Raw genomic sequence first — 27,351 nt, 5'->3', positions numbered from 1 at the left:
GAGATCAGTCTTAGAGCCATTCTTGATGTGTGACATTCCTCCTGTTAGACTAAAACACATCTCTGATTATAGCCATTTAAGGGAACCTTTTTTTAAACCTCCAGATCCATGGTGACTGCATTGTGAAAACACTGTGTTCAAAACTGCCACTGTTCATGATTCACTGTTATAAATGCAATTATCAGATTTTTGTCCGCTAACTCCAAAGGCATGACGCGTTAAATATTGCGTGACAGTTGTTAATGTAGATACAGGAAATGGGTTGAGACACAAGTGTCTAATCTCTGTAGTATAGTAGCCAGGCCCGGAGCAGGACCTACTGCAATCGAGTGCCAACGGCTGCCCGTAAAACGTTCTGCTGGCACTTTTATATCGTTGTTATGCATCAAGAGCACATATAGGGAAGAGCCGGAACGAGATCCCGCCCATATAACTAACCATTAAATTCTCTAATATCCATTAGCTAATAGTTTGTTTGTGTTCCATTTCAGTGAAAGGACACTTCCTGAACTGATTGTGGTATGAACTATTATATTGCTAATTTAAAACTGGAACTAACTACAAGATTGGGCTGCTGTGTTCCATTAAGGAATCTTTATACAAGACACAAGAAAACTTAATTGTTCATTACTTTACATTGATGAGAAAACTCGTTTTTTTTTAAAATTGCACAGCTTATTTTAATTATTACAGAGCTGCCTCACCTGTAGATGATGACAAAAATACCTTATTTCACAACAAAAATTTATTTTACCGTTTTCATCTTCCAAAATGTGGTGCAAATACAGAAGTGACTGAGAATAAGTCCCCCTCAAATTCTCACAAAGTGATTCACACATCAAAGATATGCCTGTCTCTTCATTTAATAAGCAGTCCTGGGATCGTGGTTCACTTTATATCGTTCATATTTTATGAAAAACAGCCACAATCACAAAATCTTCCATGTATGCTGCATTAAGGCTGCTGAATTTGAATGAACTGAAAGGATAAATTGAAAGTATAATAAAGTGACAGAAAGAGAGGAATAACCATTGATGTGTTACTTTTCTTACCCCAAACTGAAGTTATTTGCAATTAATTATGACATGACAGTGTTCTGTCAATCTCTTCTATGCACCCATCCCCCTTCTCACCTGTACAGTGTTGCTACAGGTGAGACGTAGCGCTCCTTACCCAGGTTGCTGTAGGTGGCGCTGCAGGTGCTGGAGGCGGGCGAGTGGGAGTGGCTTCCATCGTCATCTGGCTCCCCCAGGCTGGAAGCGGGCGTGGCACCCACGCTGGCGCTCTCCTCCTGCGGAGAAACCTCCGTCCGTGCGGAGAGGGAGGCCACAGGGGGACCCCTGCGCTCAGGGCCCTCGCTGGGCCCCCGTTTGGGGACCTGGCTGTAGGACAGAAGAGGGGGGGAGGGGGTTAAGAGCATGCTCCGCCCATGTCTGCACTTCAACCCTGAGTGACAAGAAACCTGATTAAGGCTGTAAGGCTGGGGACATCGAAAAAATATAAAAATATAAAAATATCTTAAAATTCTGGAATAAGTACTGTGTCGTGATACTGTATATGCAGTATGCAAATGCATATACCATGAGCTCCATAATGTTTGGAACAAAGACATATTTTTCATGTTTCACAGATGAGGGGAAGTTCCATCTGGCCTCCACACTGATATTAGTGCATCTTGGTCTCATCTGTCCACAACAACTCTGCGGGCTCTTTTAGGTACTTCTTAGCAAACTTGCCATCTTGTTTTTACCAGTTAACAAGTGGTTTGCATCTTGCAGTGTAGCCTCTGTGATTCATTTCATTAAGCCTTCTGTGGACAGTAGTCACTGACACATCCATGCCTGTCTCGTGTAGAGTGTTTCTGATCTGTTGGACAGGTGTTTGGGGGCTTCTCTTCATTATGGAGAAAATTCTTAGTTCATCAACTGTTGAGGTGTTCCTTGGCCTACTAGTCCCTTTGTGATTACTGAGCTCACCAGTGCTCTTGTTAATCTTAATGATGTTCCAAACAGTTCATTTTGGTGAGCCTAAAGTTCTTCCTATGTCTCTGACAGTTTTTTTCTTATTTCTCAGCCTCGTAATGGCTTCCGTGACTTTCAACAGCACAACTCTGGTCCTCATGTTGACAAATACCAATAAACGCCAACATCAAAAGCCTAAAATCAAGACTAGGTACTGAAAGCTCTCTTATGCCTGCACCAAGGAAGAAAAATAACACATCTGTCTAAACAGAAACACTTGTGAGGTCATTTATCCCAAACATTACGATGCCCAGAAATGGAGGGACTAGGTGAGAGTACAGAGCCAAATCAAGAAAAAAAATATCTTTGTCCCACACATTATGGAGCCCACTGTATATAAAGTATATATAAATACATCATGTCAGTGAAGCCACAGTCCATATTAGAATGTGTGAGAGAGAAAAATTTGCCATTTATTCTGCTGTTCTTTTGTTTCACTACTGTACTAATGAGTCAAAAGTGCTGTTACCACCTGATTAATGAGCTGACTGTCAGTGCTTGCTGCTGTAGCATAGAGAGACAGGACATGTTTGTGGGCATTCACTGTGAATTCACTGTGAAATGGAGCTGGCTTTCTAATAACCCGCAATTCAAAAATGTAATTGTTGTAATGTTGGGGCATTCAGCCGAATATAACTAGCAGTGGCAGGGTGGCACCATCAGTGTATATAACAGCTGTGCTCTACATGTAATCCAATCTCTGCACTTGCTGCATCCAAGATGAGGACCATAAAACACACAAACGTGTGAGAACACACATACACGATGAACTCTCTTTCCTATGTGTCACCTCATGTAACACAGGAAACCGGAATACCAGCCTTTACATGTACACAGGTTCCATCACATGCAAAGAATCCACAATAATTGGCCTAAACTGCCACAACAAAATCCATAAATGAACAAAGCTCACAGCCCCAGAACACAGCCTATAGATCCAGAACAAAGCTCACAGCTCCAGAATACAGCTCATAGTTCCAGACCCGAAAACTAACACGTGGTTCCACAACACTGTTTGAAAGTTTCAGATCAGTGACAAAACATTAGGAACACAGGAAATGCTTTCTTGAGAAGCAGCTGGAAGATGCAATATGCGAGTCGGCCATCAACACATTCAGAGCACAGAAGTGACAGCTCACTTTCAGCTCTGCTACAGTGTGATGAGACTCATAATATATGAAGTCTGTTCAGCTGCAGCGCAATGGACTTGATTTCAGTCATTTCATAAGCACCAGCCAAGTGCCCTCTGCAATTTAAACGGATATTAGATCAAACATCCTGAAAGATTAATGCAGAACCAGATGAATCGCCATCGTCGTGTCATTTCCTGCTACCTGACAGAAAATCTGAAGACATCACAAGCATGACGCACCTTGCCTGGGTATAACAATCTGTGGCGAGGGTGAAGACATTTCATGCTGTGCACTCAGGATGAACATCGCTCACCTCCTGTGAGCAGATTTTGGGCTGTCACAGCAGTGTGGCGAGACAGATAGAGCTGCTAAAGTAATGATGAGGCTCCTAACGCAACCGTGATACTGAAATACCAGGCGCGTGTGTAATTATATGCTGTTTGCTAACAGCTCGCAGTCCAGATACGCCCAGATCCAAACACATGTGAACAATCCTTTACAGGACACCATAACCCTGATGGGTGAAGAACAATCGACAAATTCATTTACACTGAAGGGCCGACAGTGCGCTAGCTCATCTGCACTGGCTTATGTGTTTCACAGCGCAGCGCACCAGGAGCTTCTGATGAATCATTTGACCTCTGACTCCTCATGGTGGCACAGACCCAAGACCCAGTGACCGCTCCTGTCTGGTTGCATTCTCTCACTGGTGCTACAAGCCCCTGGACTGAAGACTTCTCCCACAAGCACCCTGGGTGCCTGGGGACAACGCATTCCTGTCACCACTCCTGTATCAGATGAAGTCACCTGTGTGCATACCTGCTAAGTGACTTGGGCGGAAGAGGTGGAATGTGGTCACCCGACAGTCATGCTAACAATTGTTAACAAGAGTTAACAAGTGTGGCTAGACTGTCTTGGCAAATTGACAAGAACACTGCATTGCCTGGAATGGCCTGTGGTAATTTATGATGAAGGCAGAAACAGGAGGAGAAATATGCACGCTAACAAAAACACATTGCATACCAATAGAGTACACGCACAAGCCATTTCGACTGTGTCAAAGACAAGGCCTGAAGAAGTAGGCTTGCATTGCAATATTTTGCTCATTCATTAATTCCACCTGCACTTTGACCACCAAAACCCCCATTATTAATGCCTTAAGGCTGGACTTCCGCACTACTTTACTTCAGTGAAAATTAACTTTGTATGAAAATTAATGGAGCGCAGAATTTACTGGAACTTCACAGAAGGCCAGGAAGCACTGGTCCATGAGCCCTACAGAATAAGCAAAGCTGGACACAGCAAATTCACAATGAAGTCAACGGCCCTCGTTTGGATGGTTTTTAACGGCAATCAAACACTTTCCTAGGGATTTATGCCCTCATTAACCAGGCTTGGTTCCCTATAAGCACCATTTTTCCATCTCAGGGGTCATTACTGAGTCTGAGTGAGCACTGGAAACAAAATACACACACATACACCTGCTCTGATGTATTCAGGTAACCAAAAAAAAAAAACTAAAAACCTTTCATATTGCTTTCTTTGCAGCTTTCAGCCTCATCGAGGGGTAAATTACTGACAAATTTGCACTGTCCAATCCTCACACAGAAAAACCCAGCCTCCCATGCATTTGCTCTCATTTCCCTTGGGGTCAATTACATTGCAACTGCAGCTCACCCTCTCACTTCTCTCTATTTAAAGTGGTTCACATACCGAAGCTGCATATGCATTCGTCTGTAGGCACTGTATGCTATTCTGGTTTGGGTACTACTGAACAGACTGGAATTAGAGCCTATTTTAGGAGGTCACTACTGTGATGAGTGCGAAGAAACAGGAGGGGCTGGCATCAGAGTGCATTCTGGTAATTGGAGTTTGGAAGGGAGTAGACTCTGTGCTTGAATTTAATTGAAATATTAAGACATGTAACCATTTCAGGCTTAAGGGTTCTGTGCAGCCACCTGCCCATATTTTTGAAGGCCCCCATCTCATTAGCTGTGCAACAGAGGGGAGGATGTCATTGGCTGATGTCAAAGAGCTAACGGAAAAGGGGGAGGTGTGCACTATGAAACCAGCTGTGTCAAACTGAATTTGCAAACAGCCGCTAACTAGTGAACTACAAGGCAAGGAAAAGCATACCACTTTTACAGAGGTTCTCCATCAGGTGCAAGAATTGCCCTGAATTAGGCGATCCACTGCATTAATCAGCCTGTAATTAAAGATGAAAATCCCTTGTTATATGGCCACACGTGTTAAGTAATCTGTTAAGTCATCTGTAGTTAATTTACTCAAAGATCATGAAGTCTTCTGGAGGCAGGAGGTCAGTGGTTTGGGTCTTACACAACGTTTGCAAAGCTACTTTACCTGAGCTGCTTCGAGTCAAATGCCCCTCAGGACAAACACTCACCTGCCTGGTGGTGCTGCCGAAATCAGGCTGGGTGATAAATAAATGCGTTTGCAGAAAATGTATTTAAAGTTGTTTTTTTAGTTTTCTTTTTAGAAAACATATGTATAATAACAATTAAAATCAAAAGATCAAAGATCAAAGATCAAAATTTAGATTGTTTTTCCCCAACGTGCCCCTCAGGACACATTGTTTTGTGTGAAAGTTGAGGACGTACTGCAGCGTGCGGATGTGATGTTGGAGCAAAGCTAATGGCACAGAGAAATGCAGTAATGTGTCTGATCTTGCCCGGCTGAAGAGCCGCTTTGGCGGAGAGGCTGTCAGCTACGCTGGCTCACAAGCAGATGCAAGGCGGACCGAGCGGACCACGCGTCAACCAACGAAGCGCCTCAGAAACGCGGCAGGACCGCCAGGCCGCCGCAACTCCATCCCGCCAACCGCGCGAGCTGCGGGGGACAGGCTCGCACCCGAGCCCCTTTGATTTCCATGACAAACTGAGACCGAAACTGAGTCACAAGTACAAAATCCCCCCCCCCCCCCCTCCCCAGTCTGAACCAGAAATGACTGGATGGGGAAGGAGAGGAGAAAAACAGGGGAAGCACTGAGGGAAGGGAGGGTGAGCACTACGCGGTACCAGGGCTGGAAAACGGCGAAAGGCGGCACCACCCTGAGCGCCCCCCCCCCCCCCCCCCACCCCCACCACCTCCCGAATGACGGCTCGGCCGCGCATTCTCACTCCCGTGTCAAGACTCGACACGCAGAGGCGTCTCTGTGGAGCGCTGTGCTCTCTGGAGTTCCTCTGAAGCAGCAGCACTTCTGCAAACACTCACCCCCACGTTAAAGTAACAGGACCGACCCACGACATGTAAGAGAGCAAACACACTCACACCTCCCCCCCCACCCCACCCCTTAAAGCAACAGGACCGATCAACGGCAGGTAGGAGTGCAAACACACTCACACACCCCCCCGACCCCTTAAAGCTGCAGGACCGACCCACGTCAGGTAAGAGTGCAAACACACTCACACAACAGGAAAGCAGCAGGACTGACCCACAGCAGGTAAGAGTGCAAACACACTCACACAACAGGAAAGCAGCAGGACAGACCCACAGCAGGTAAGAGTGCAAACACACTCACACTTCCCCGTTAAAGAAGCAGGACAGACCCACAGCAGGTAAGAGTGCAAACACACTCACACTTCCCCATTAAAGAAGCAGGACTGACCCACAGCAGGTAAGAGTGCAAACACACTCACACTTCCCCGTTAAAGAAGCAGGACTGACCCCCGCTGGCGGGGAGAGGTTGGGGGGGGGGTGCGGTGGCTGAGCTTACCCGCTGTACTGGCTCACGCAGTTTCCCATCAGGCAGGCTACTCTTCAGAACGCATTTCCAGAAGGGCGGAAAAGACTCCGGGAAGACTCATGGTACGGAACGCTGTGGCCTCTCTCCCTCCCTCCCTCTCTCTCTTTTTTCCACCCTCTCTCTCTTTCTCTCCCACTCTCTCTGACTCCCTATCTCTCTCTCTCTCTCTGTCTGTCTGTCTCTCGCTCTCTCACACTCCTGCAATTGCTTACCTGTCTGACATGCTGCCTGTCTGTCAGCCAATCGGATCGGCCGGCAGTGGGGAGAGGCTTAACCCTTTCCCAACCTCAAGTGCGACCTGTTGGTCCTGTGTACTAGCCCCTGGCTGTCTCTCACACAGAGAGCAGATACAATCACCCACTGTGGGGTGGGGAAGAACAAGGAAGTGGAGGACCACCCCCCCCCACCACCACCAAACTACACACACATGCACTGCCCTTTCAACACAGCGCCAATCAGTCACAAGACCTAAACCAGGAGCAAGATGAAGGTTTCAGCAAAACTGACCCACATCTGGCTTCTTAAACACAGAATTTGCATATAGGAAAAACGTCCATAAATAGGCTACATAACAGCATCAGATGAAACACACCGTTCCTTAAAAACAACCGCTCTGAATCTGGCTAACCATAAAAGGTGCATATCTGTTACCTGTGGTGCAATAAAACAATGAAACCGCAGTACTACAGGAGAGATAAAACAAAAGCTCTCCTGTGTGCGTGTGTTTGTGTGTGTGGGTGTGTGCGTCTATGTGTGTGAGGGTCAGGCTGTATGTGTGTGTGTTTGTGTGTGTACGTGTGTGCACAAGAGAGAGAGACGGGAGAGAGAGAGAGAGAGAAAGAGAGTGCGTGTGTGTGTGTGTGTGGCCACCCCACTGGCAGACTGGGCGTGGCAGCTGGCACAGCTTCTCTTTGAGGGCGAAAGAGAGGCTGATGTGTCATAGTGAGAGTGGCTGATTCCAAGCTATTCTCCACTTCGATCAAGCAAATTCTGTGTGTAAACCTGGGAAATTAACCAGACACACCAATATCCAATAATTAACTGTGAAAGCCCCTGAAGAACCACCATAAACATGTTATGAAACTCAGAAATAATTGCATAAGCCTTATGGAACATCTCGGGTTAGGAAAAGAAAACATTCTAATTGAGTATATTACAGTAAAACAAAGCTAATTTCCTAACTTCTAATTGTGGTCTGACCGTCATAACTCAGGTCTGGGCTATAAAGGGCTGTAGTACGCTACGCCATGCTGTAACTGCACGCTTCTCAAGTGAAATCTCCATGATTTCAGCTTGAGTGCCGAAGTCTTGCCTCCCTGTGCTGATTAAGGACCGAGGCTAACGAGCAGGCTAGATGATACGGAAGGGAAAACGAGCCAATCAGCACACGTGCTCGCAGCGTGCCCTTAGCACCCGCCCACTGCTAAAGTACAACCGCCAAGGTACAAGGAAGGCCATTGGTTAGGAGGCCGTACCTCTGGTGATGGCTAATGTTACTAGCACTATTGTGAAAAGGCAGGGGCGGATGACTGACAGCTGCTTACAGCGGAGGGTCATACCCTGGACTCCATGGCAGTTCAGGGGGTCTGAACTGGGTGTCAAAAAGGACATTTCTTTGATTTTCTTCCTGTTACTTGTCTTTGTGAAAAAATGAAATGGAAAGGAACGTAAATTGTAGGCCTATGCCTGTCGATGCAATTCTGACTGAGTTTTACCTGGCCAAGCACATTTGACTGAATCTAAGAGTAAACCTGCTAATGTTAACAATGCTATAATAATAAAAAAAAAAAAAAAATAATAATAATAATTGTAGATGTTCGTACCCTTTCAATTTTCCATTTCAAATGTTAAGTAAAATTGCGAATCTATCTTTGGCTGCAAGCAACTGCTGGTATTAAGATGCAATATAAATACAGTTATTTTAATAAGAGGCCAGTTAACAGATGGTGTACAGCATGGTAGGTCCGCTCGCACAGTCTGTAGTGCTGGAGGCTGGGATCGGGAAAGCAGGCCTACGGATGCTGGACGTCCCTGGAGACCGTGCCTGTATCCGACACGCTCTGCAGTCACTGAGCCCCTAGGAGGGGTCTGGTCCAAAGGTGGCTTGTTTTTACCATCACAGCTTCCAGTAAGTTCCTTCAAATCCAACCCCCCCAAAGTCACACAGCTTCTCAAGCAAGAGTACCTTCATAATGGCCCAAGTCACAGAGCTTCTAAAGAAAGGGTACCTTCATAATGGCCCTACAGTTACACAGCTTCTAAAGCAAAGTCCCTTTACGACAGCCATACAGTCATATATATTCTGTACCAAAGCTATTTTACAATGGCCATGAGCTTTTTGCTCTGTGTCCACAACAGCTTGCCGTAACTCACAATGACTACGCTGCAGCTCCATTGACCACTCACTAGGGTAGAATCACAAAGAGTGGAGGTGGCACCAGCAGGGGGCAGAGTGGAGTGGATTGCAATGGAGCTATGTCTTCGTTTATTAGCAATATGTCACAGAAAGTGCTAAGAACAGGTCCTCCCTTAATAAAAAAATATTACCCATACTGTTACAATCACTAATATTGTTTTTTATTACAGTTTCATTAAATTAGAATGAGTACCTGCCAGGACTCTAACCAGGCCAGATAATGAAACACTCATTTTTTACCATCTGAATGAAGTTGCGTTTCAGCATCTGTGAGGGGAAAATGAAACCTGTATGGTGGCTGATGACATCACAGAAACCCCACCAACGTGTCCTTTCATTTAAGAACTCAGTGAAAAAACTCAGTGAAATCCATCACTGGAGCTTTGAACACTGCTGATTACAGATGGCAATGCGAGTACGAGCAGAGCATTAAATTGCAAATTATGCTTCAGTTAATTAATGGGTAACAGTCCTGGAACACCTTGATTAAACAAATCTCTATCCAGTAATGCCTATTGCTGGGTTCCCCTGTCCTCTGCACGGTAGCTCAAGCCATATCGCTTAATTAACTGCACGCAGAGGACAGAAAATCTGCTAATTTCTCATAACTGAGCGAGGATTGCACAGATGCAAACGCTGAAATGACCGATCACACATTCAGGCCAAACACAATCACTGGGCCCAGAACTCATTTACAGCTATTTGCCAAAACAAAAAGCATCAACACATCCGAGCAATGAACAGCTTGTTAGTGCTCAAGTAATTTGTCTGGATTTGGGCTAAATGTAACATAAAAAAATAATAATAAAGTTGAAACTAAATCTATGAAAGCATAGGGAAAAACAAAGTTGGTAAGATTTGAAGCCCATTCATTCAGTGAGTAGGCAATTGTGAAAAGCCGTTGGGCAAGCGCAAGTTCAAATGGCCAATAAACCTGGAAGCAGCACCACAAAGCAGGTGGAAACAGGGCAGCTATTTAGAGCAAAGCTGAAGAAAGGCAGACGGTGACATTCACAGCGACGCGGAGCAGACTCAGGCACTGAACAATGAACGAGCAGAGCCCGTAAACACAGGCACACAGCGCTGTGGGCTGGCTGCTGCAGTGAGTGTGAGACCTGGATCAGCTGCCCCTACCTGAGGTCCTTGTCGCTCTGCTTCTCCCCGACCTGCCCCGGCGACTCCGGGGACAGCAGCGCGGTCTCCCGCAGCTCCTCGGTGGGGAGCAGCTGCGTGGTCTCTATGGTCTCCTCCACGCCGTCGTCCTCCGTGCCGGCGCCCCCCTCCGGCTTGTAGGTGAAGATGAGGGTGGGCTTCTGGCTGGGGTCGTCGGTCTTGGCCTCGGCGAACCAGTGGTGGCGCTGTATGGGCGGGGGCGGCAGCATGTGGATGACGGTGCCGTCCAGCCCTACCAGCTTGCCCTTCTCCTTCTCCCGCTCCGCCCGCTCCCGCTGCTCCTCCTCGTCCCTCCGCCGGCGGAAGAAGCTCTTGAAGGAGATCCAGCGCTTGGGCTTGGCGCTCTCGGCCGCCGCTGCCGTCCGCCGCCCCCCCTCGCCCCCGCTGCCCGGGCTCGTCTCCCCGTCGCTGGGGCGACCGCTGGCCCCTCCCCCAGCCGCGGCCGGCTTGGTCCAGTTCCCGAAGTGCCTCTGGAGGAGGTTGCTGGCGTGGTAGGGCGACGAGGTGGACCTGGGGGGAGGGAAGGGGGCGTTGGGCTCGGACTTGGGGCTGGTGGGCGGGGCGGGGCCGGGGGCGGGGCCGGCGGCCGAGGCACTGTGGGATTTAGGCAGCGGCTTGGTGAGCGTGTCCTTCCTGGGTTTGGACAGGCAGCCCTCGGCAGCGGTGGAAAAGAGGGATTTGGGCCGGCTTAGGGTCTCCTTGGCGTCGGGCGGCAGGGCGTACAGCTCCTCCACGCTGCAGGTCTTGCTCTGCGCCTCGGGCGACTCGGGCGGAGACCGGGGCGGCTGGATGGAGGCCACGATCTGAGACAGGACGGTGCTGGCCTTCTCCCGATGGCTCGTCCCGGTGCCCAGGCAGCCGGCCTCCTTGCCGGTTGCGGCAGTGTCCCCGCTCCCCTTCCGGTACCGGCCCGGGGTGACGCTCTTGGCCATGCTGGCCCCCTGTGTAGAAAGGGTGGCCGTTGCCATAGCAGCAGGCGCAGAGGCCGAGGCGACGGTGGCGTTCACAGTGTTCAGGTCTGTAGTGGTTCTGGCGTTGAGTTCGTGGATCTTCTGCGCCACCGGGCCGGGCTTTCTGTCCTCCCCTCCAACAGACTCCGCCTTCGCTGCAGGGGGCGCGTCTGTGGAGGGGGAGGCGGTGGGGGTGGGGGTTTTAACGCTTTCGGAGGACCCAATCTCCTCGTAGGTGTGGCTGGCCACCCTGCTGCCAGACGGGGCCGGCTCGCCGCTCACACCCAGGAAGCTCTTGTAGACGGCCAGATTGTCGTAGGCGCTGGGGTTGATGACGATGGGCACCTTGACTGCATTCTTGGAGCCCCGGGGGTAGGCCGGCTCATCCCGGATGATTATGGGGAAAGGGGGCATGCCCGCGTTGTTGTAGCTGTTGAACTTGATCTCCGACAGGTTGGGCGACTTCACAGGCACCGTCCGGGATGAGGAAGAAAGGCCAGCTGTCGGGGAGGTGGGGGCCGATTTGTGGCTGCAGTATCTGGGCAGGACGGCTGGCCCTGGGGCTCCTCCGCCACCCACCAGCTCTACCTTGGGCAGCTTCTGGCGGGGGCTGGTGCTGGAGGTCCATACCTCCTGGTAGCGGATGCTGCTGGACTTTTTGCGGGAGCCATTGAGCAGCGATGAGGGTGTGGCCCCCGCTGGGGAAGTGGGAGAGGCTGGAGACATGGGAGACATAGGCTGTCCCAGGGGGGACATAGGCTGCCCCAAGGGAGACATAGGCTGTCCCAGGGGGGACATAGTCTGTCCCAGGGGAGACATAGGCTGTCCCAGGGGTGACATTGGCTGTCCCAGGGGGGTTGTAGGCTGTCTTAGAGGGGACGTAGGCTGTCTTAGGGGGGACATAGGCTGTCCCAGGGGAGAGTTGGGGGTGGAGGCAGGGGTGGGGGAGGAGACAGAGGGCCCTTTGGGTTTGGGGGCAGGGCCGTCGGGGGCCCGGTCTTCGGCGCCGGCCATGGAGGCCGACACGTCCACCACGGTGTAGGGCTTGCAGACGGGCGGCTTCTCCAGGTTGACCACGCGGTAGGGCCGGGCCTGCTCCTCGCTGGGGCTGAAGCTGATGGTGATTGGCTGACCGGGGAGCGCCAGGGGCAAAGGCGCCCCGGCCTTCTGCCCCTCCTGGTCCTCCAGGCGGATGGCCAGCACGGCCTTGTGGGTCTCGGTGGCGCGGGGGGAGCGCAGGGCCCTGGGGGGCGGCTCCCTGGCGGGCGGCGCAGCAGGCGAGTGCAGTCCGTTAGACAGCCCGTAGGGGGCGACGCTGCTGCTGCTGCTGGAGGTGGTGCGGGAGTCCTCCGGCAGGGAGGAGGACGACTCCGGGGAGGTGGTGGGCTCCGGGCTGGAGAAGAAGCCGGCCTCCGGCAGGCCGTTGGAGTCGCCCAGCGAGGGGTAGCCGTTGAGGCTGTCCTCGTAGTCCACGGCGCAGAGCCGCTGCAGGGAGCGGTTGCGCAGCGGCACCGTGTTCCACTTCTTCCCAGCGGCGAAGGGCACGGGCGAGAGGGTGGCGGCGCGGAAGTGGGCGAAGCGGGGCTGGCCGCGCATGCGGATCTCCATGGCCAGCAGCTCCTCGTCGCTCTCGTCCCAGCTCTCGTGCTCGCCGTCCCCGTCCCCCTCGCTCTCCTCCTCCTCATCGTCCTCATCGTCCTCGTCTTCGTCGTCCTCGCTGGAGAACTCCGGGTAGCAGAAGCGGCCGCCCTCGGCGCTGATGACCTCGGCGCTGTCGCTCAGGGAGACGCGCTTGTGCCCCGCGGCCCCTTCCCGGCTCCCTGCGGCCAGGCTCCCCGCGGCCAGGCTCCCCGCGGCCAGGCTCCCCGCGGCCAGGCACCCCGCGGCCGGCAGGCCCCGCTCCAGCGAGCGCTTGTAGGAGGAGCTGATGCGCCCAAAAAACAGGTCCCTGGAGCTGGAGGCCCCCGGGCTGGGCACCAGGCCGGCGATCTCCTTCAGGACGTCCGTCAGCCCGTTGTTGTTGCTGCCCCCGCCGCCCCCGCCGGGGCTGAGAGGCACCCGGCAGGCGCGAGGCCCGTACCCCTCGATCTCGTCGCCCTCGCCCTCGTTGTTGTTGACTCCGCCCGGGCGCTTGCGGTTCAGTCCGTTGCAGTTCCACACGGTGAAGGTCGAGGCTTTGCCCGCCTCGCTGGCATCGCTGGCCGTCTGGTTGCCCTCGGCGTCCAGCACGCCCGCCGAGCAGGGCAGCATCATGGTGGGCTTCACGGCGATGGTCGGCTTCTTGGCCACTGGGGGGCGGAAGCTTCCGGAACGCGCGGATACCCCCCCTCGCTGGTAACCGGCTCCGCCGCCGCTGAGGTTGGCGTTGGGTCTCCCCCCTGACGGCGCCGGGTTCTGGCGGGGCGCCGCCCGTTCAGGGGCCCCACTTCTCTTAGGGCCCCCCTCGGCCAGGCGGTGCAGATTCTTGGGTTTGAAGCAGTTCTTGCACTCGCCCGGCTTCCACACGTGCTCGGTGAAGGTGTTGCAGGCAGACATGGTTGCAGCACCAGGTTTGGCCTGCGCTGTGGTTCAGTGGACCGGGAACCCCTCCATGGGCTCCCTGATTGGCCGTCTGGAACACTGGGCAGGGCTTGGTTTTCACCACCTGCAGGGACAGAAAAGCGAAGGTGGAATCAGCACACTGATGAGGGCAGGGAGTATCCACAGGCAGCTATTTTTACACACGCTTCAACCAAACTCGTTTCACTGCACTGGAAAGCACAGCGTTCATTCATAACTGATATATTCGGTCACACTGATATATGATGAAACCAGAAGTTGCACCTAATCAAGCTTCATGATATCACAGGTGTATCATGGGTAATGAGGCAAGCAGAAATGAGTCTTCCCACACATAAAAATATTCTAAGCACTACTGAAACTAAACATGGCATGTCATTGACATGGCATGCCTTTCCACTACTGATAAAGAACAGTATTTCCAAAAACACAACAGCGTTTGTTATATAAGGAAAAGGGAGAACAAAGTCAAGACAGTTAGAAAAAGATGACAGGGCCACAGAAGCATACAAAATAATGAATAATAATGAATGTTCTGAAATCCCATATTTACTGCTAGTTTAATCACAGGTTATTCACACTTGGGTTAAGAGTTAGAAAAGGAAGATTCAGTAAGGCAAGTATCCTGTGCATTATGCATTCCAAGCCATAAAGTATTACAATGGTTAAAACTGGTATAATAAAATAAAAGTATAAAAGTCTCTTATATTTCAGAGCTTTAAATAATCTCAATTCTTGATGTGTCTGTATCTTGTATCTCATATATACTATATATGACTAGTGACATCTGTCACACAATCTGGCTGCAAATCACCAAAGAAATAAAAACAAAACACCCACTAAATCCAAAAATCCAGAGACGAATCACAAGAGTAACACATTCAGAGTGAGGAAGCCGCACCAGCATAAACCTGCCACTAGGTGCCTCTGCTGAGCAGCGTTCTCGGCCCGCCTGTGCGCAGCCAGTCTCCACGGGGGACAGAGTGTTCCAGGGGCGCGTGCGTCCCAGCATTATGCCATTAAGTCAGAAATGCGGAGTGGCGGCCAGCTATTTTCTGCACTATTTTTGGAGCGCTACTCAACTCAGCGGTCCTGGCTGTAATCGGTCCGGCTCATGACCAGACAATGGGGGGATTAATGGACTGACAAACCCAGACAGCGGGCACCGGGGGGCACCGTACAGAAGACGGCATTACAGAGAGCATGACACTAAACAAGGATTTGGAAACCACTCTCTCTTAAAACAGCCCACGCCAAACAGAAAACCACACGGATCTACTGCATCATGATCCACGCAAAAGGCGAACGATGACTGAGGGTTTACAATATAGCGTAGGAAATACGCATTACTGGTTTAATGCACATGTGAATTGTTTGATTACAAATCTAAAATTGTGGAGTAGAGAGCCAAATCTAGAAGAAAAAAATACTACTTTGTCCCAGCCATTATGGAGCTCACTGTTAGCATATTATGTGTCTCAATTCTGTTAAAAACAGTCACCATTTCAAATGGACACTGACCCTCATTGTACCAAAGCTGTATTGAAATGAACTGGGCAACAGGCCTAATTTCTGCCCATTGCCTTGCAGGAACACGTGCATTCTCCATTTTATCTGAGCACGCATGGACATTAAAATGGACTCCGATTCTGAAAGGCGCAGGGAAACATCACAGCCTTAATTCCTGGATTAGTTTCAGTCCCATCATCCCCACAAGCTCTTTGATATCATCTTTGATTAAAAGATCAGTAGCTGGTCTATGCAAATTACGGCTCTTCTTTTTCCAACCTTCCACCCAAAAAAGTTTTAAATTGTTTTCACTCTAGTTATCCACACAGTACATGCTCACATTTCCACAACTAATTTCTAATTGTATCACAAAAAAAAAAAAAAAAAAACTAAAATAATTATGGATATTCAGCTACATGCAACTGAGGATTCCAATTAAAAGCAGATTGCTCTAGGAATACACAACAATCCTCTTATCAATGAAACTGCCCACCTGAGCCTGAGAGGACAAACTCCCATACCCATGTGCCTTCTCACCCTCCGGGCAAATGCACTGTGGTCTTGTGAAATGATCCATGTTTTGTCTATATGCCTGCATACAAACACGCACACACACACACACACACACACACGCACATGCACACACACATAGACACAAACATGCACACACGCATGGACACACACACACACACACACACAGACACGAACATGCATGCACGCATGGACACACATACACATTCACAGGCAGACAAGTTGTTAGAGCTGCTAGACACAGTGAGCCTCTTCCCCATGTCTCTGACTTGTGGCATTGCACTGCTGTTCACTGATCTAGAATCAGTTCCACCCAGCAGCCTCCAGAGAGCTGATAGGATGGCATGTGGCATTCTTCATACTGTCCCTTTGGTGTTCACAGGCGCAGGTGGCCCACAGCATTCTGGGTAATGTGCTGTAAGGGGCAGAAGTGCAGGGAGTTCACCGACCCTGCATAAAACCATCCACCCACCCATCAATCAGCTGCTGCTGCTGGCTCGAGCTCAGATCCAACCCACTTCCGACAGGGCACACAAAGTGAGAGAGATTCACTCGCTGCCTGAAAAGGCCAAGGAGGGAATTAGAAATAAAAAAGGCCTACATCACTATCACCGATGCTGGCAAATCTTTCACTCAGCCTGTAAGTGGATTTTTGTGAGTCTTGAATAATGGAGTGTGTTCTGTAATAATATTAATCTGTATTTCATTCATTTTAATACCTGGAGCACTGGAGGCTGAATTCTGAGTGAGAGAGATAGAGAGAGAGACTGAGAGAGAGGAAGAAGGAGAGATATGGAAGAGAAAGGGAAAGAGCCAGAGACAGAGAGAGAGTAAGAAGGAGAGATATGGAAGAGAGAGAGAAAGAGCCAGAGAGAGAGAGAGAGAGAGAGGCAGTCAGGCCCGGGTGGTGCTAGGGAGGCCTCCCTCTCTCGCCAGTGCAGGGCAAGCGGGAAGGAAGAAGGGCCTTCCCTTGCCCGCGGTTACCACAGTAATGACGTCTGTGGCAAAGGCCAGGAACACCCTGTTCGTCTCACCCTGAACAATGCCTGGGGGGGGAGGGGGAGGGGGTGGGGCAAGGCTCAGCGGCAGGGTCGCAGGGGTCAAATCCGGTGTGTGGGGACATGGGAACACGGGTACATGTGGGGGTGGGGGGCACAGACAGAGCAGAGCCCTCATCCTGTCATCTTCCTGTCCCTGGGTGAAACCCATTTCTCCATCTCCGCCGTTCTGAACCCAGCGGATGAACCCGAGAACAGAACCGTGAGCTGACGCGACCGGGGCGAGGCGCTGGAGTAAGGCAGCGGAGCCGGGGCCGCGATAAGGGCGCGGCGCGCGAGCGGCGGCTCCTGGGAGCCGGCCGATAAACCCAAAGTGCATTTCACAACCCAGCGCACACGTGCATCTGCAGCAGCTCCGGCCTGCCATCGGGTTGCCAGGTAACACTTTTTTACCAGCCTGATTACCGCAGTGGGAATACAGAGGCGATAACAGAGCAACAGACTGAATTCTCAACCTAAAATAACAATATTCACACTGTGCTACTAGCACACACACACACGCACGCACGCACGCACGCACGCACGCACAAAGACAAAATAACGAGACCTACCATTCAATTCAAGGTGTCTCATCTAACAAGCATTTACCCAGGCTGTTGAACAAAATCCTTGATATATTTTGGACAGTGACAAATCTGCACCCCTACTTGTCAGAAACACAAAAAAACAGTCTCCAGCAGTCGCATCTCTCGGCTCACCTCTGCCAGCTGGAGGAAGCTCTTTGCGCACCGTTCACAAACAAAAGGAAATTCCGCCCATTCTTCAGCCATACCATAATCCTTTTTTCCCCTATTTTTCTTTCTTTTATGACCTGATATAAATTGATGGCTGTTCCCAGGGTCGCTGGCCTACTTTGAGTCCGGAAAGAGTTTCTGCTCGGCCAAAAGTTTCTGGGACAGGGATGTGGAAGGCCATTCCATTCCCAACCGCCCACGGAGACAGTGGTCCATACAGTTTGTCTGTAAACAGTTCCGCTCAGGAATTCAAGGATAAGGCCGAAGACCTACAATTCTTCTGTCCAGCTCTTCAATACTGTTTGACATTCTCCTACCCCATTTAGCACTCGACCAATAAGACATTCATTCAAATTGTGTGCTAAAAATGATTAAATACAAAAAGACATTTTAATTTTCAGAAAACACAACCTGCTATGAAAAGCATGGCCCATATAGTTTACCAAATTTAATTCAAAATGGAGCAAAGTGTTCATTTCTGTGGGGACTACTTAAATCGGTAAATCGGTGCTGTGCATTTGTATACATCTGATACGTTCCACATACCAAAAAAACAATTGCTGTCACTTCATAACGCTGTTTCAGTAAAATGTATAAAGGCCAGGTTCATCATAATGATGAATTATGCTGACCAAACCACCAATGTGTCCCTTTGATTTGTTTTATTAGTTTCTGGACAACAATTAAGTTCTATAATTGCCAGGATATTAGATTTATCTGGTGTTGGCTACATGGATGATACTTGTTGGTGGAATAAATTCATTGGAGGCTTTTTGTATATCTTTTCATAAGATATGTTGATTTTAAGAGAAATATAAAACTAATTAACTGGGCCTATCAGTTGGGCTGGACAGGAGACAATATCCAGACTAAATACAATCACAATCCCCTCACCTCCCAACCATTCAAGCAAAGGAACTTCCCAGAACTTTGAAGTTCACTTCAGTGAACCAGTTTGATGCTTAGTCCCAAAGACAACCAATTTAACACCTAAACAAAACAATCGGTGAAAGACATGTTTATTCACCCCAGGCTCAGTGTCCTTAGCTTTTCATAGTATGAGAATATGAAAGGAAAAATATGAAAGGAAATGGAAAAATACAAATAAACGCCCACGCACACTCCTAATACAGTTTCTTAGGACCACTAATGAAATTCAGGAGTGGGGCCTTTATCCAACAACAATAATGAGTGGCTCAAGGACTGGTCATGTGATGATTATCCTCCTGCTTAAAAAAAGCTCATCAATAAGACCTTGTATTGACCCGGCAGTAAGCAGACTATAAAAAGGGTGGGCAATTAAATACCTACACCCCACAGTGAACCTGACAATGCCTGACCAACACTGCAAATGGTTCACAACCAGGAATGGGAAAAATCAACGTTCTGAATATAGAATATTCAGAAAAACCAGAGGGGTATGGAGACAATAGAAAAAGCACTCACAGAACAATTTTAGGCGGGCAGGCAGAACACTCTAGAGATGATTATTCACTGCAGAGATGAAAATCTGTTTTGACCTAGAGGAGTTAACGTGCGGGAAGGATTCATATCAGGGGGAGATTTCCCCAGATGCCAGGTCGGTCACAGTGTTTTATTATTATCACTGATTTCACATCTTGCTAGCCATCTCAAAATCTTTCAAGACACTGTTATATCGGTCATTTCACTGTGCATTTTGCAATGAATTTAATATTCTGGGTTTGTGTGATCGGTCACAATTATGGTTGGTTTCAACTCCCCCATCTTCTGGAGTAGCCAGTTAAAGGGGGTATCGATCAGTACCCACTGATCGTTTCTGGGCATGTTTGAAGTGTCGCCGCCGTTTGCTGTGTGGCACCAAGTGGGCACCAAGCCGAGGCCATCAGACAGAGGGGACGCGGGGGCGATTTACCAGAGTGGCTAACAAAGAGAACCACGGCCCCATCCGTCACCACACACCCTGTCCCTTACCCATCAGGACATCAGCTTGCTGTGCACTGAGAAGGCCCCCGGTCTGAAACAGACAGAGCACCGCTGGCTTCCCGGAAACACCCACAGACCAGCCCCCCCACCGTGAGAAGCGCTTTTTCAGACCGTAACTCAGAAGAGCCCGGCTGCAGGTCCCGGAAGACAGCAGAGCAGAGGAAAGACAGATGAGTGGTAAAACTGACAGGTCCTGAATAATGCCTGCTTACAAAGCACGGCCAGGCCGAGCACAAAGATCCTGGCTGACCCTGCCTGGACACATCCTCAACACAGACTATGAGCCACAGGCTTCAAACAGATGTCTCCTCAAACAAAACACAGCTCAATACAAAAACTCCTTAATCCCTGTCAAAATACGAACTTCACAATCAATAAGCATAGACTGCAAGATGGCTGGAAAGGATAAGGAAAGGTATGTGCACAGTATTTGGCCAACTACCATTCCGTGTTAAATGATCAATAAAAAAATTAGGGTAGATAAAGGGCACCAGGGGAGCCATGGTGCAGTCTAAAGAGGTGAGTCTTCAGTCTTGTGTGGGCAGGGTTTCTGCAGTTCTGACTGCAGTGGGAAGCCCATTCCAACACCAGGGGGCCAGAACAGACAGGAGATGTGACTTGGAAGTGCAAGTATTGGGGGGGAAGGGGTTTTAGGTGTCAGAATGGAGAAATCTGGCAGATGAGTTGGATTTGATGATCTTGTTGAAAGTAAGGATTCCTTTTAATGACGTATCCAATAATAATTACATTATTTTTATACAGTTGTAGTTTATAAGCCTGATGGTTAAAAACCTCAGTCGTATTAAACCTAGACTTTCAAACTTTCTTTCATTTTTCCCTCTTGACACAAATTACAGTTCAAATTATTTTTACACCTGGAACCTGGATGCAGCAAATGAGCTCGCTTAACTGGTTTAATCACTATTGATTTTAGGAAGATGTGATTAAGCAGGCTAGGGAGAAGAGATGAACACATTTCAGATGAGAACAAGCCCAAAGCTCCTTTTCGAAAAATGTTTAAAATTGACTTAATTCCTCGGAATATTTCAACGCTACTCTAAACCCTTCAGACAAGCTCAGGGCTCAGTGGAATTTCTCACTCCAACACTACCAGGGACAAAATAAAATAGCAAAAAATATAATTAGCATTGCAATTTCTGACCCCCATAAAAGAACTACCATATAAAGCAGCATCCAACAACCAAACATACAAACTGGGTTTCCTAGCCCACAAGCCAAATAATATTTCTGTCAATAAAACAATACGTTTCAAAAAAGAAATCATGTAAGTATGAATAATCAAAAATCCCCAATGATACATAAAACAGATGGCACTAGTGCTGAGAGTACAAGTACTTAAACCTTTAATTAAAAACAGAGATGGTACATATCCAGCCAGTACAGGGAACCCCACAGTGCAGGGAGCGGTGGATCTCCGCTGGAGTGAACCGAAAACAGCTGATCCAAATTACCTTCAGACAGCAGCAGGTAAGGCGGCTGCCAAACCTGCAGGACTGAAACCTGCCTCCTGCCAGGCCGACCCATGGACCGCGGCCAGGCTGCCGTTATGTGCAGTGGGTTAGTGCAGTGTGGCATTTTGATTCTGACTCGGGCCCAGCAGTGCATGGGTGGGGTGAATGTGGATGGGACAGGGGCGTGTGTTGAGGACGTGGGTGAGAGGGAGGGGTGTCAGGAGCGAAGCCTCCAGGGTGTTGAGAAATGGCCACACCACACTGTTTCTCATTGCCCCAGCCACACAGTCTGCCTGGCAGCCTTCAAAAGGGCACGTCTGGGTGACAAATGCCACCTGAACCAGACGCTAATTAGCATCTCCCCCCGTCTGCTTCCAACTGCTCCACTTTCTCTCTCTCCGATTCTCTCTCTCTGATTCTCCCTCTCTGACTCCCTGATTCTCTCCCGACTCGATCTTCCTGATTCTTTCTCCTCTGACCCTATTCTCCTCTCTTCTCCTGATTCTCCTTTCCTGATTCCCTCTCTTGACTCCTGATTCTCTCCATCTGTTACTCCCTGATTCTCCCTCGCTTTCTCTCTGATTCTCTCTCTCTGATTCTCCCTCTCTGACTCCCTGATTCTTTCTCTCCGATTCTCTCTCTCTTTGACTCCCTTATTCCCTCTCTGACCCTGATTCACTCTCTCTGACTCCCTGATTCTCTCTCGCTTTCTCTTTGATTCTGTCTCTCTGGCTCCTTCCAATTCGCCCTGACTCTCTCTCCATTTATCTCTCTAACTCTTAGGAAAAATAGACTTCAGGCAAAGCCACCACCATCCTGACTCAAGGCCACTAATTAAGTTTCCTAATTTTTCTCACTCTCTCTCTCCCCCTCTCAGTTCAGCACAATTCAATTACATTCAGTTCATTGCATTTAACTGACATGATATACATGTAAATTACACACTGCCAAAGCAATTAAGAAAGAAAGTTATTTATGTCTGTCTCTGTCTGTCTGAAAAACACTGTGTGGGTACCCAATAAAAGCATGCACATAAATAATTGGCTTATGTCAGAAAAGACAGCTGAAATAATTATATGTAATTATATATAGTTAATAATTCTGACAATATGCAGAAAAACCACACAAAAGTAAGACACTGTTGTGTTGTACTGATTGGAACATTATGGGCCACAGCACATGCCCATGTGACAATACATTCTGATCCATTTCCTTCAGCTGAGTAATGACATAACAGATATCCATAACTAAAATACTAACCATACACAAAATGGAAACCAAACCTTAAATGCAACATTATGGCACTAAAATATTATAGTAAATATGACTTGACATCCACCTCTTTACTTATGTATTTATTGATTTCTTCTCATCTTGCCTCTCTTCCGTTTTTGTACAGACATGTTGATTGTAAATAGGGTCACGCAATATTAACTTTGAGATACTTGTCAGCCAGTATAAATGTGTGAATGGTCTGTGTGCTCTGAAATAGACTGGCGATCTGCCCAGGGTGTATTCCCACATCTTGCCCAATGCATGCTGGGATAGGCTCCAGCCCCCCTGACCAGGAACAAGCAAGTTAGATAAGAGATGGATGGATACATATCATCCATTCTGCTTGTATGCATGTAAACTCATAATAAAATGATGACTTGCCCGCAATCCGAAGGCTCAGGAATTCCAATGGGATCATACTGTGTGGCAGCTCCTACAAATGGACACTTTCAAACAGAGCTGAGCCAAGGCCTTTCCTTCAATCAGGAGCCCCTCGGCTTCTCTGCCACGCGCCATATTGACAGGCAGCAGAAATATGGACTCCTCCGGACTCGGCCTCACTGCCGCCGCGCAGCAGCGCAGGGCCCCGCGGTGAGGAACGAGCGGCCCGCTGTTCTCCACACACAAAGGGGATTGATTAGAGGCGCGTGGCCCACATCCCCCGGGCGTATTCATCATCCGCGGAGCCGCGCGGCCCTTAAACCCGCGCGCGAATCGATGCCGCTGAGGCCGCGTGCAACGCAGACGCAACAAACAGGCTCCGCTAGCAGAGCCGGAGGACGGGACGGGCGCGCTGTGGACTCGGTTCGGTAATTAGGGCCGGTAGTCAGCTGGGGCAGGGCGCTCGCACACCGCCGTGAGTGATGGGGCCTGCGTAAGGGCTCTATGTTATTGGGTCGGCATGGAGACCCCATGATTTACTGGAGGGCGGGCTGTTTTCGTAACCACTAGGGACAATGTGACTTGTGTGTTGGGGCACTCTGAGTGCTGATCTTTTTTTTTTGCTCTATGGAAGCCATGCGATGCGAGGATGTGAAGATCTTCAGAGAGAACAACTGACAAGGCATGACATCATGATCTACTGTAGCTAGTGTGAAGCATATCAGGCCAAGATGAGTCTCTTTCCATATTAATGTTTTATAAGCCTCTATTATTATTCATTTTAGATAAGCAGAGACCACCATATTATGTCTACTTCAGTGGCATATTAAATATTTTTACATTTAAAGATTATTTTGACATCATTTCAGAATATAATTAAATATTATCATTCTTAAAGACAATAAGACTATAATCCATACTGTAATAGTAATGCTGAACTACTGCAGCACAACTTTTACATGCCCTTTACACGTACAAGAAGAAATGCATGTTATGACACGCAAAAGAAACATGTTATCTGCTCATTTGCTACAGTATATACAATGTGCAGGCACAGATCTGCTAAACACGACTAACAGGGTGACTTATTTTCATGTTGACATTCAGTTCACTGGCTTCCCTATGCTGTCTTCAACTGACTTTTACAGCAACTTTTAAAATAATTTCAATGACTTTCACAGCTTCCCACAGCCAAGACATCTCATCATATTTACACCAACCTGACGGGTTAGATCCCAATCTCTGTGCCTTCTCTGCAGCCCAAAAATGTAATTGAGGACACAGGCTGATTCATCTTTTTCTGCACAGAACACAAAATTATGGAACACTTTGGGACCGCCTTGATGACAGCCTTAGTAACAACCAGGAAAAAAATGAATTATTTGCGACAAGGAAACCCATTTATAAAAGAAACGGTTGATCAATGGAAAACACCAAAGTAAATATGAAATTATCCACTCAACTTCAGTTCCCACTTTCCCAGGTTGTGAGAGCAGCTGCAGCAAACAGGTGCAGTGAAACACAATATGAGGTGTGAGGTGCACAACATCCCCGGGCCTGGTTTAAATGGCTGAGTACTTACAGTCAGGCCAAGTGAAAGGCACAAGCCTCCCTCTGCCCTGAAGCTCCACCTCCAGTGGAAAACCGGCTTTGGGTGTCAGGTGTCTCTGGCACTCACTAATAGCCCAGCGTGCTGGTGGTTTGAACTGGGCGGGTCAGAGGTCATGCCAATGTGACACACAGCTGGGAAACACCGTTGGAATAGACTTGGGGCACTGACCCCAAGGACTGCTGGCCCCACCTTCCCATTCAGGTCAACCGCCTTGTGTGGACCATCTGATTTCACACACTGTGGTCTAAGATGATCTCAGAGGAAATGGGTTCCTGCATCCAGTACTGCAGCACAGGAGTTCCCAAACTTCTTAATTGTAAGGCCTCCCAAAAATGGCCACCCTCAGTTAAGGAGCTTTGACTAAACAAAGTGGTTAACTGTTGACTCCTCTACCAAACGCCCCCTATTGGATGGAAATGGAATGCAGTAACAATTTAACAAAAAAAACAAAATATTTATTCCAGTTAATGGAGGAACCCCGCAGCCCCAAATTTTAGGAACGACTGCACTAAGACACCCATCAGACTAAGAGAATATAAATATAGATGAAGTGCTGCAATTATCTTCATCCAAACTTGTCGGATAAAACTACTAGGCGTCACAGACACGCAGATTCAAATTCCATCAGTATTTAATGGCTATTCAGTCATCACCCTTGGGATCCTGGCCATTCTCTACAGGTGAGTGGAGATTGAGAAGATGAAGGGAGGCATGGAACCTGCTGGCATGATCCATCATCAAAGGACTCTCCCCTCTGATTCAACACTGTTCTATAAATAACCACTTGCTAAGGAATATGCAATTAAATCAGGCTGTTTTGATGCATGCAGGAACATATAGTCGAAGTGGTATGAAATTGTGAGACTGTACAAAAAAAGGTTCAAGGAAGAGCTGTTTGTCAGTTTTGTTTTCTCTTGCGCAAGTCACTGATTGAAACTGAAAAAAAAAAAAGATAAGGAAAACATAAATAACCAAAGAAAAGCCTGTTCTAAACAATCTGACTTCAAAAGGCACCGGCTCCACGGGTATCACCGTATTTCAGCTTGCAACGCGGTGGAAACTTCTCAAAAAGCTGCCAGAGAGCCAGGCAGGTTTACAAACCGAGACCGCACCTCAATGTCCAAATCTCTCTTGCATGCGAGCAGTAAATGGAATAGGATTTATGAGCTGAGATGGAGTGCCTTTAAAGAAGAGGGACTGATATGGAAATCCAGAATATATGTTCGCAGGGGAATTCTTTTTTCAGGGTTCTGTCAAAATGAACCACCCCAAATACACAGCTACCGCAACTGAAGACCGTCGGGAGCTAAAATGGAGGTGACAGAAACGTATTTGTATTTCCTTATTTATATGCTGGATGAGTAGCGCGGCCGCGGCGAGCCCGTTTCTCAGAGCCGCGGTGCCTCGTGTTGGGCTAGTGTGCTAATTTTACTGAGGGAGAGTGTATAAATCCAGGTCTCCCTCAGACACGTCCCAATGATACACCGAGCCCTCTTCATCAGCGAGCTGCCAGCACTCAGCAGAGAGCGGCATTTGATCAGAGCGGCTCGGGAAGAGCACTCCCGCTCGGGTGAATTCACCGAGCGCTTATCTCAATGACACAAGAAGCAGAGCCTGCGAGTCAGCTGCCATGGACAAGCCCCCGAGGAGCATGGTGGGGGGTGGCGGGGTGGGGGGGGACAGCCTCGCACCTCTGAGCTCAGCGCAGATAACACATGAGCAAAAAACACCCAGGTCCCAAACACAAAAGCCCTCCTCTTCTGCTCAGGGTCCAGAGAGAGAGGCGTCGAAACACGCGTGCCAGGAGGCAGAGGGACTGTAATTTTATCACAAACTACTTAGATGCTGGGCTTGAGGAAATAGGAAAAACAACAACATCCACCACTGGAACATAAAAATATCTCATATAATCACCTGCTCTCTTTTCAAATCCCATCTCAATGAATCACAGCTGGATACGGCTTCAGGGAGCCCTTTCAACAATATGGAATTTAGAACTGCCGTCAATGGCCTTTGTTCAGTCCTCATGCTAAATATGTACCACCTTGTAAATTTGTCAGTGCTCTACTGACTAACTTCCCAAATGAAAATCAGAAAATGAATAAAAACAATAGAAAATTATACATTATTTAAACAGCGATTAGTAAGGCTGAAGGTATATCACAGCTTCAGTTGTTTAATTGACAGGTGCTTAGCTCCATACATCAGACGTCGTCATTACACATGAAGTGTTCTGAGCAATGAGAATACATAACCTCTAGAATAGCACAGAGGAAAATAGACTATCTTTGAAAGACAAAAATGTTTTTTTTTTCTAAAGCACTGAGTGTTCACCAAGTCAGAGAGAGAGAGAGAGACCGAGACAGGAGAGAGAAAAGGAGAAAGAAGGGCAGCTATCAGAGCTTGAATTAAATACTATTTCTCTGTTCAAATAGTATTTAAACTGGAAATTCAATGCATATCCTTGCCCCTAAAGAACTGTGGCAGCAGGCATTTTGTGACAGGCTGTAATTAAGGACTTACGCCTGGCATAAGGCTGCTCATCTGCAGTTCTCATCTATGTCTCTGGACCTGCAGCTCCTCTCCATGCTAACACACCAACACACTGCTGCTAACAATGCAGAGATGCCCTGTATGACTCAGTGTGGATGCAGGAATCACACAGAGCTGGAACCAGGCTGGCTCATTACACCCCTTTCACCACCAATCCAAACGGCTGACCTAAATTTCTTCCTTCAGTTTCCTCTGGATAACCAAGCCGAATGGAGATAACAGTTTCCACATTAACATACATTTCAG

The 27,351-nt window shown here is 48.5% G+C and overlaps 1 protein-coding gene across 2 annotated transcripts in view; it reads right to left on the bottom strand.

Moving 5' to 3' along the window:
• peak1 (pseudopodium-enriched atypical kinase 1) overlaps nucleotides 1-27,351 on the bottom strand; it is a 117,067-nt gene that overhangs the window by 14,892 nt on the left and 74,824 nt on the right. For both annotated transcript variants that reach the window (XM_064313937.1, XM_064313936.1), the window contains 2 exons: nucleotides 10,468-14,100; nucleotides 1,174-1,382 (listed from right to left, as the gene is read on the bottom strand). In XM_064313937.1, the coding sequence (XP_064170007.1) occupies nucleotides 1,174-1,382; nucleotides 10,468-13,991 (3,733 nt within the window). In that variant the 5' untranslated portion in view covers nucleotides 13,992-14,100. The remainder of the gene's footprint in view (nucleotides 1-1,173; nucleotides 1,383-10,467; nucleotides 14,101-27,351) is intronic.

The sequence above is a fragment of the Anguilla rostrata genome, chromosome 16, assembly GCF_018555375.3.
Source record: "Anguilla rostrata isolate EN2019 chromosome 16, ASM1855537v3, whole genome shotgun sequence".
NCBI classification, from domain to species: Eukaryota; Metazoa; Chordata; class Actinopteri; order Anguilliformes; family Anguillidae; genus Anguilla; species Anguilla rostrata.
Note: the sequence above shows the minus strand (reverse complement) of the source record. Positions and strands in the feature narration are given on the sequence as shown.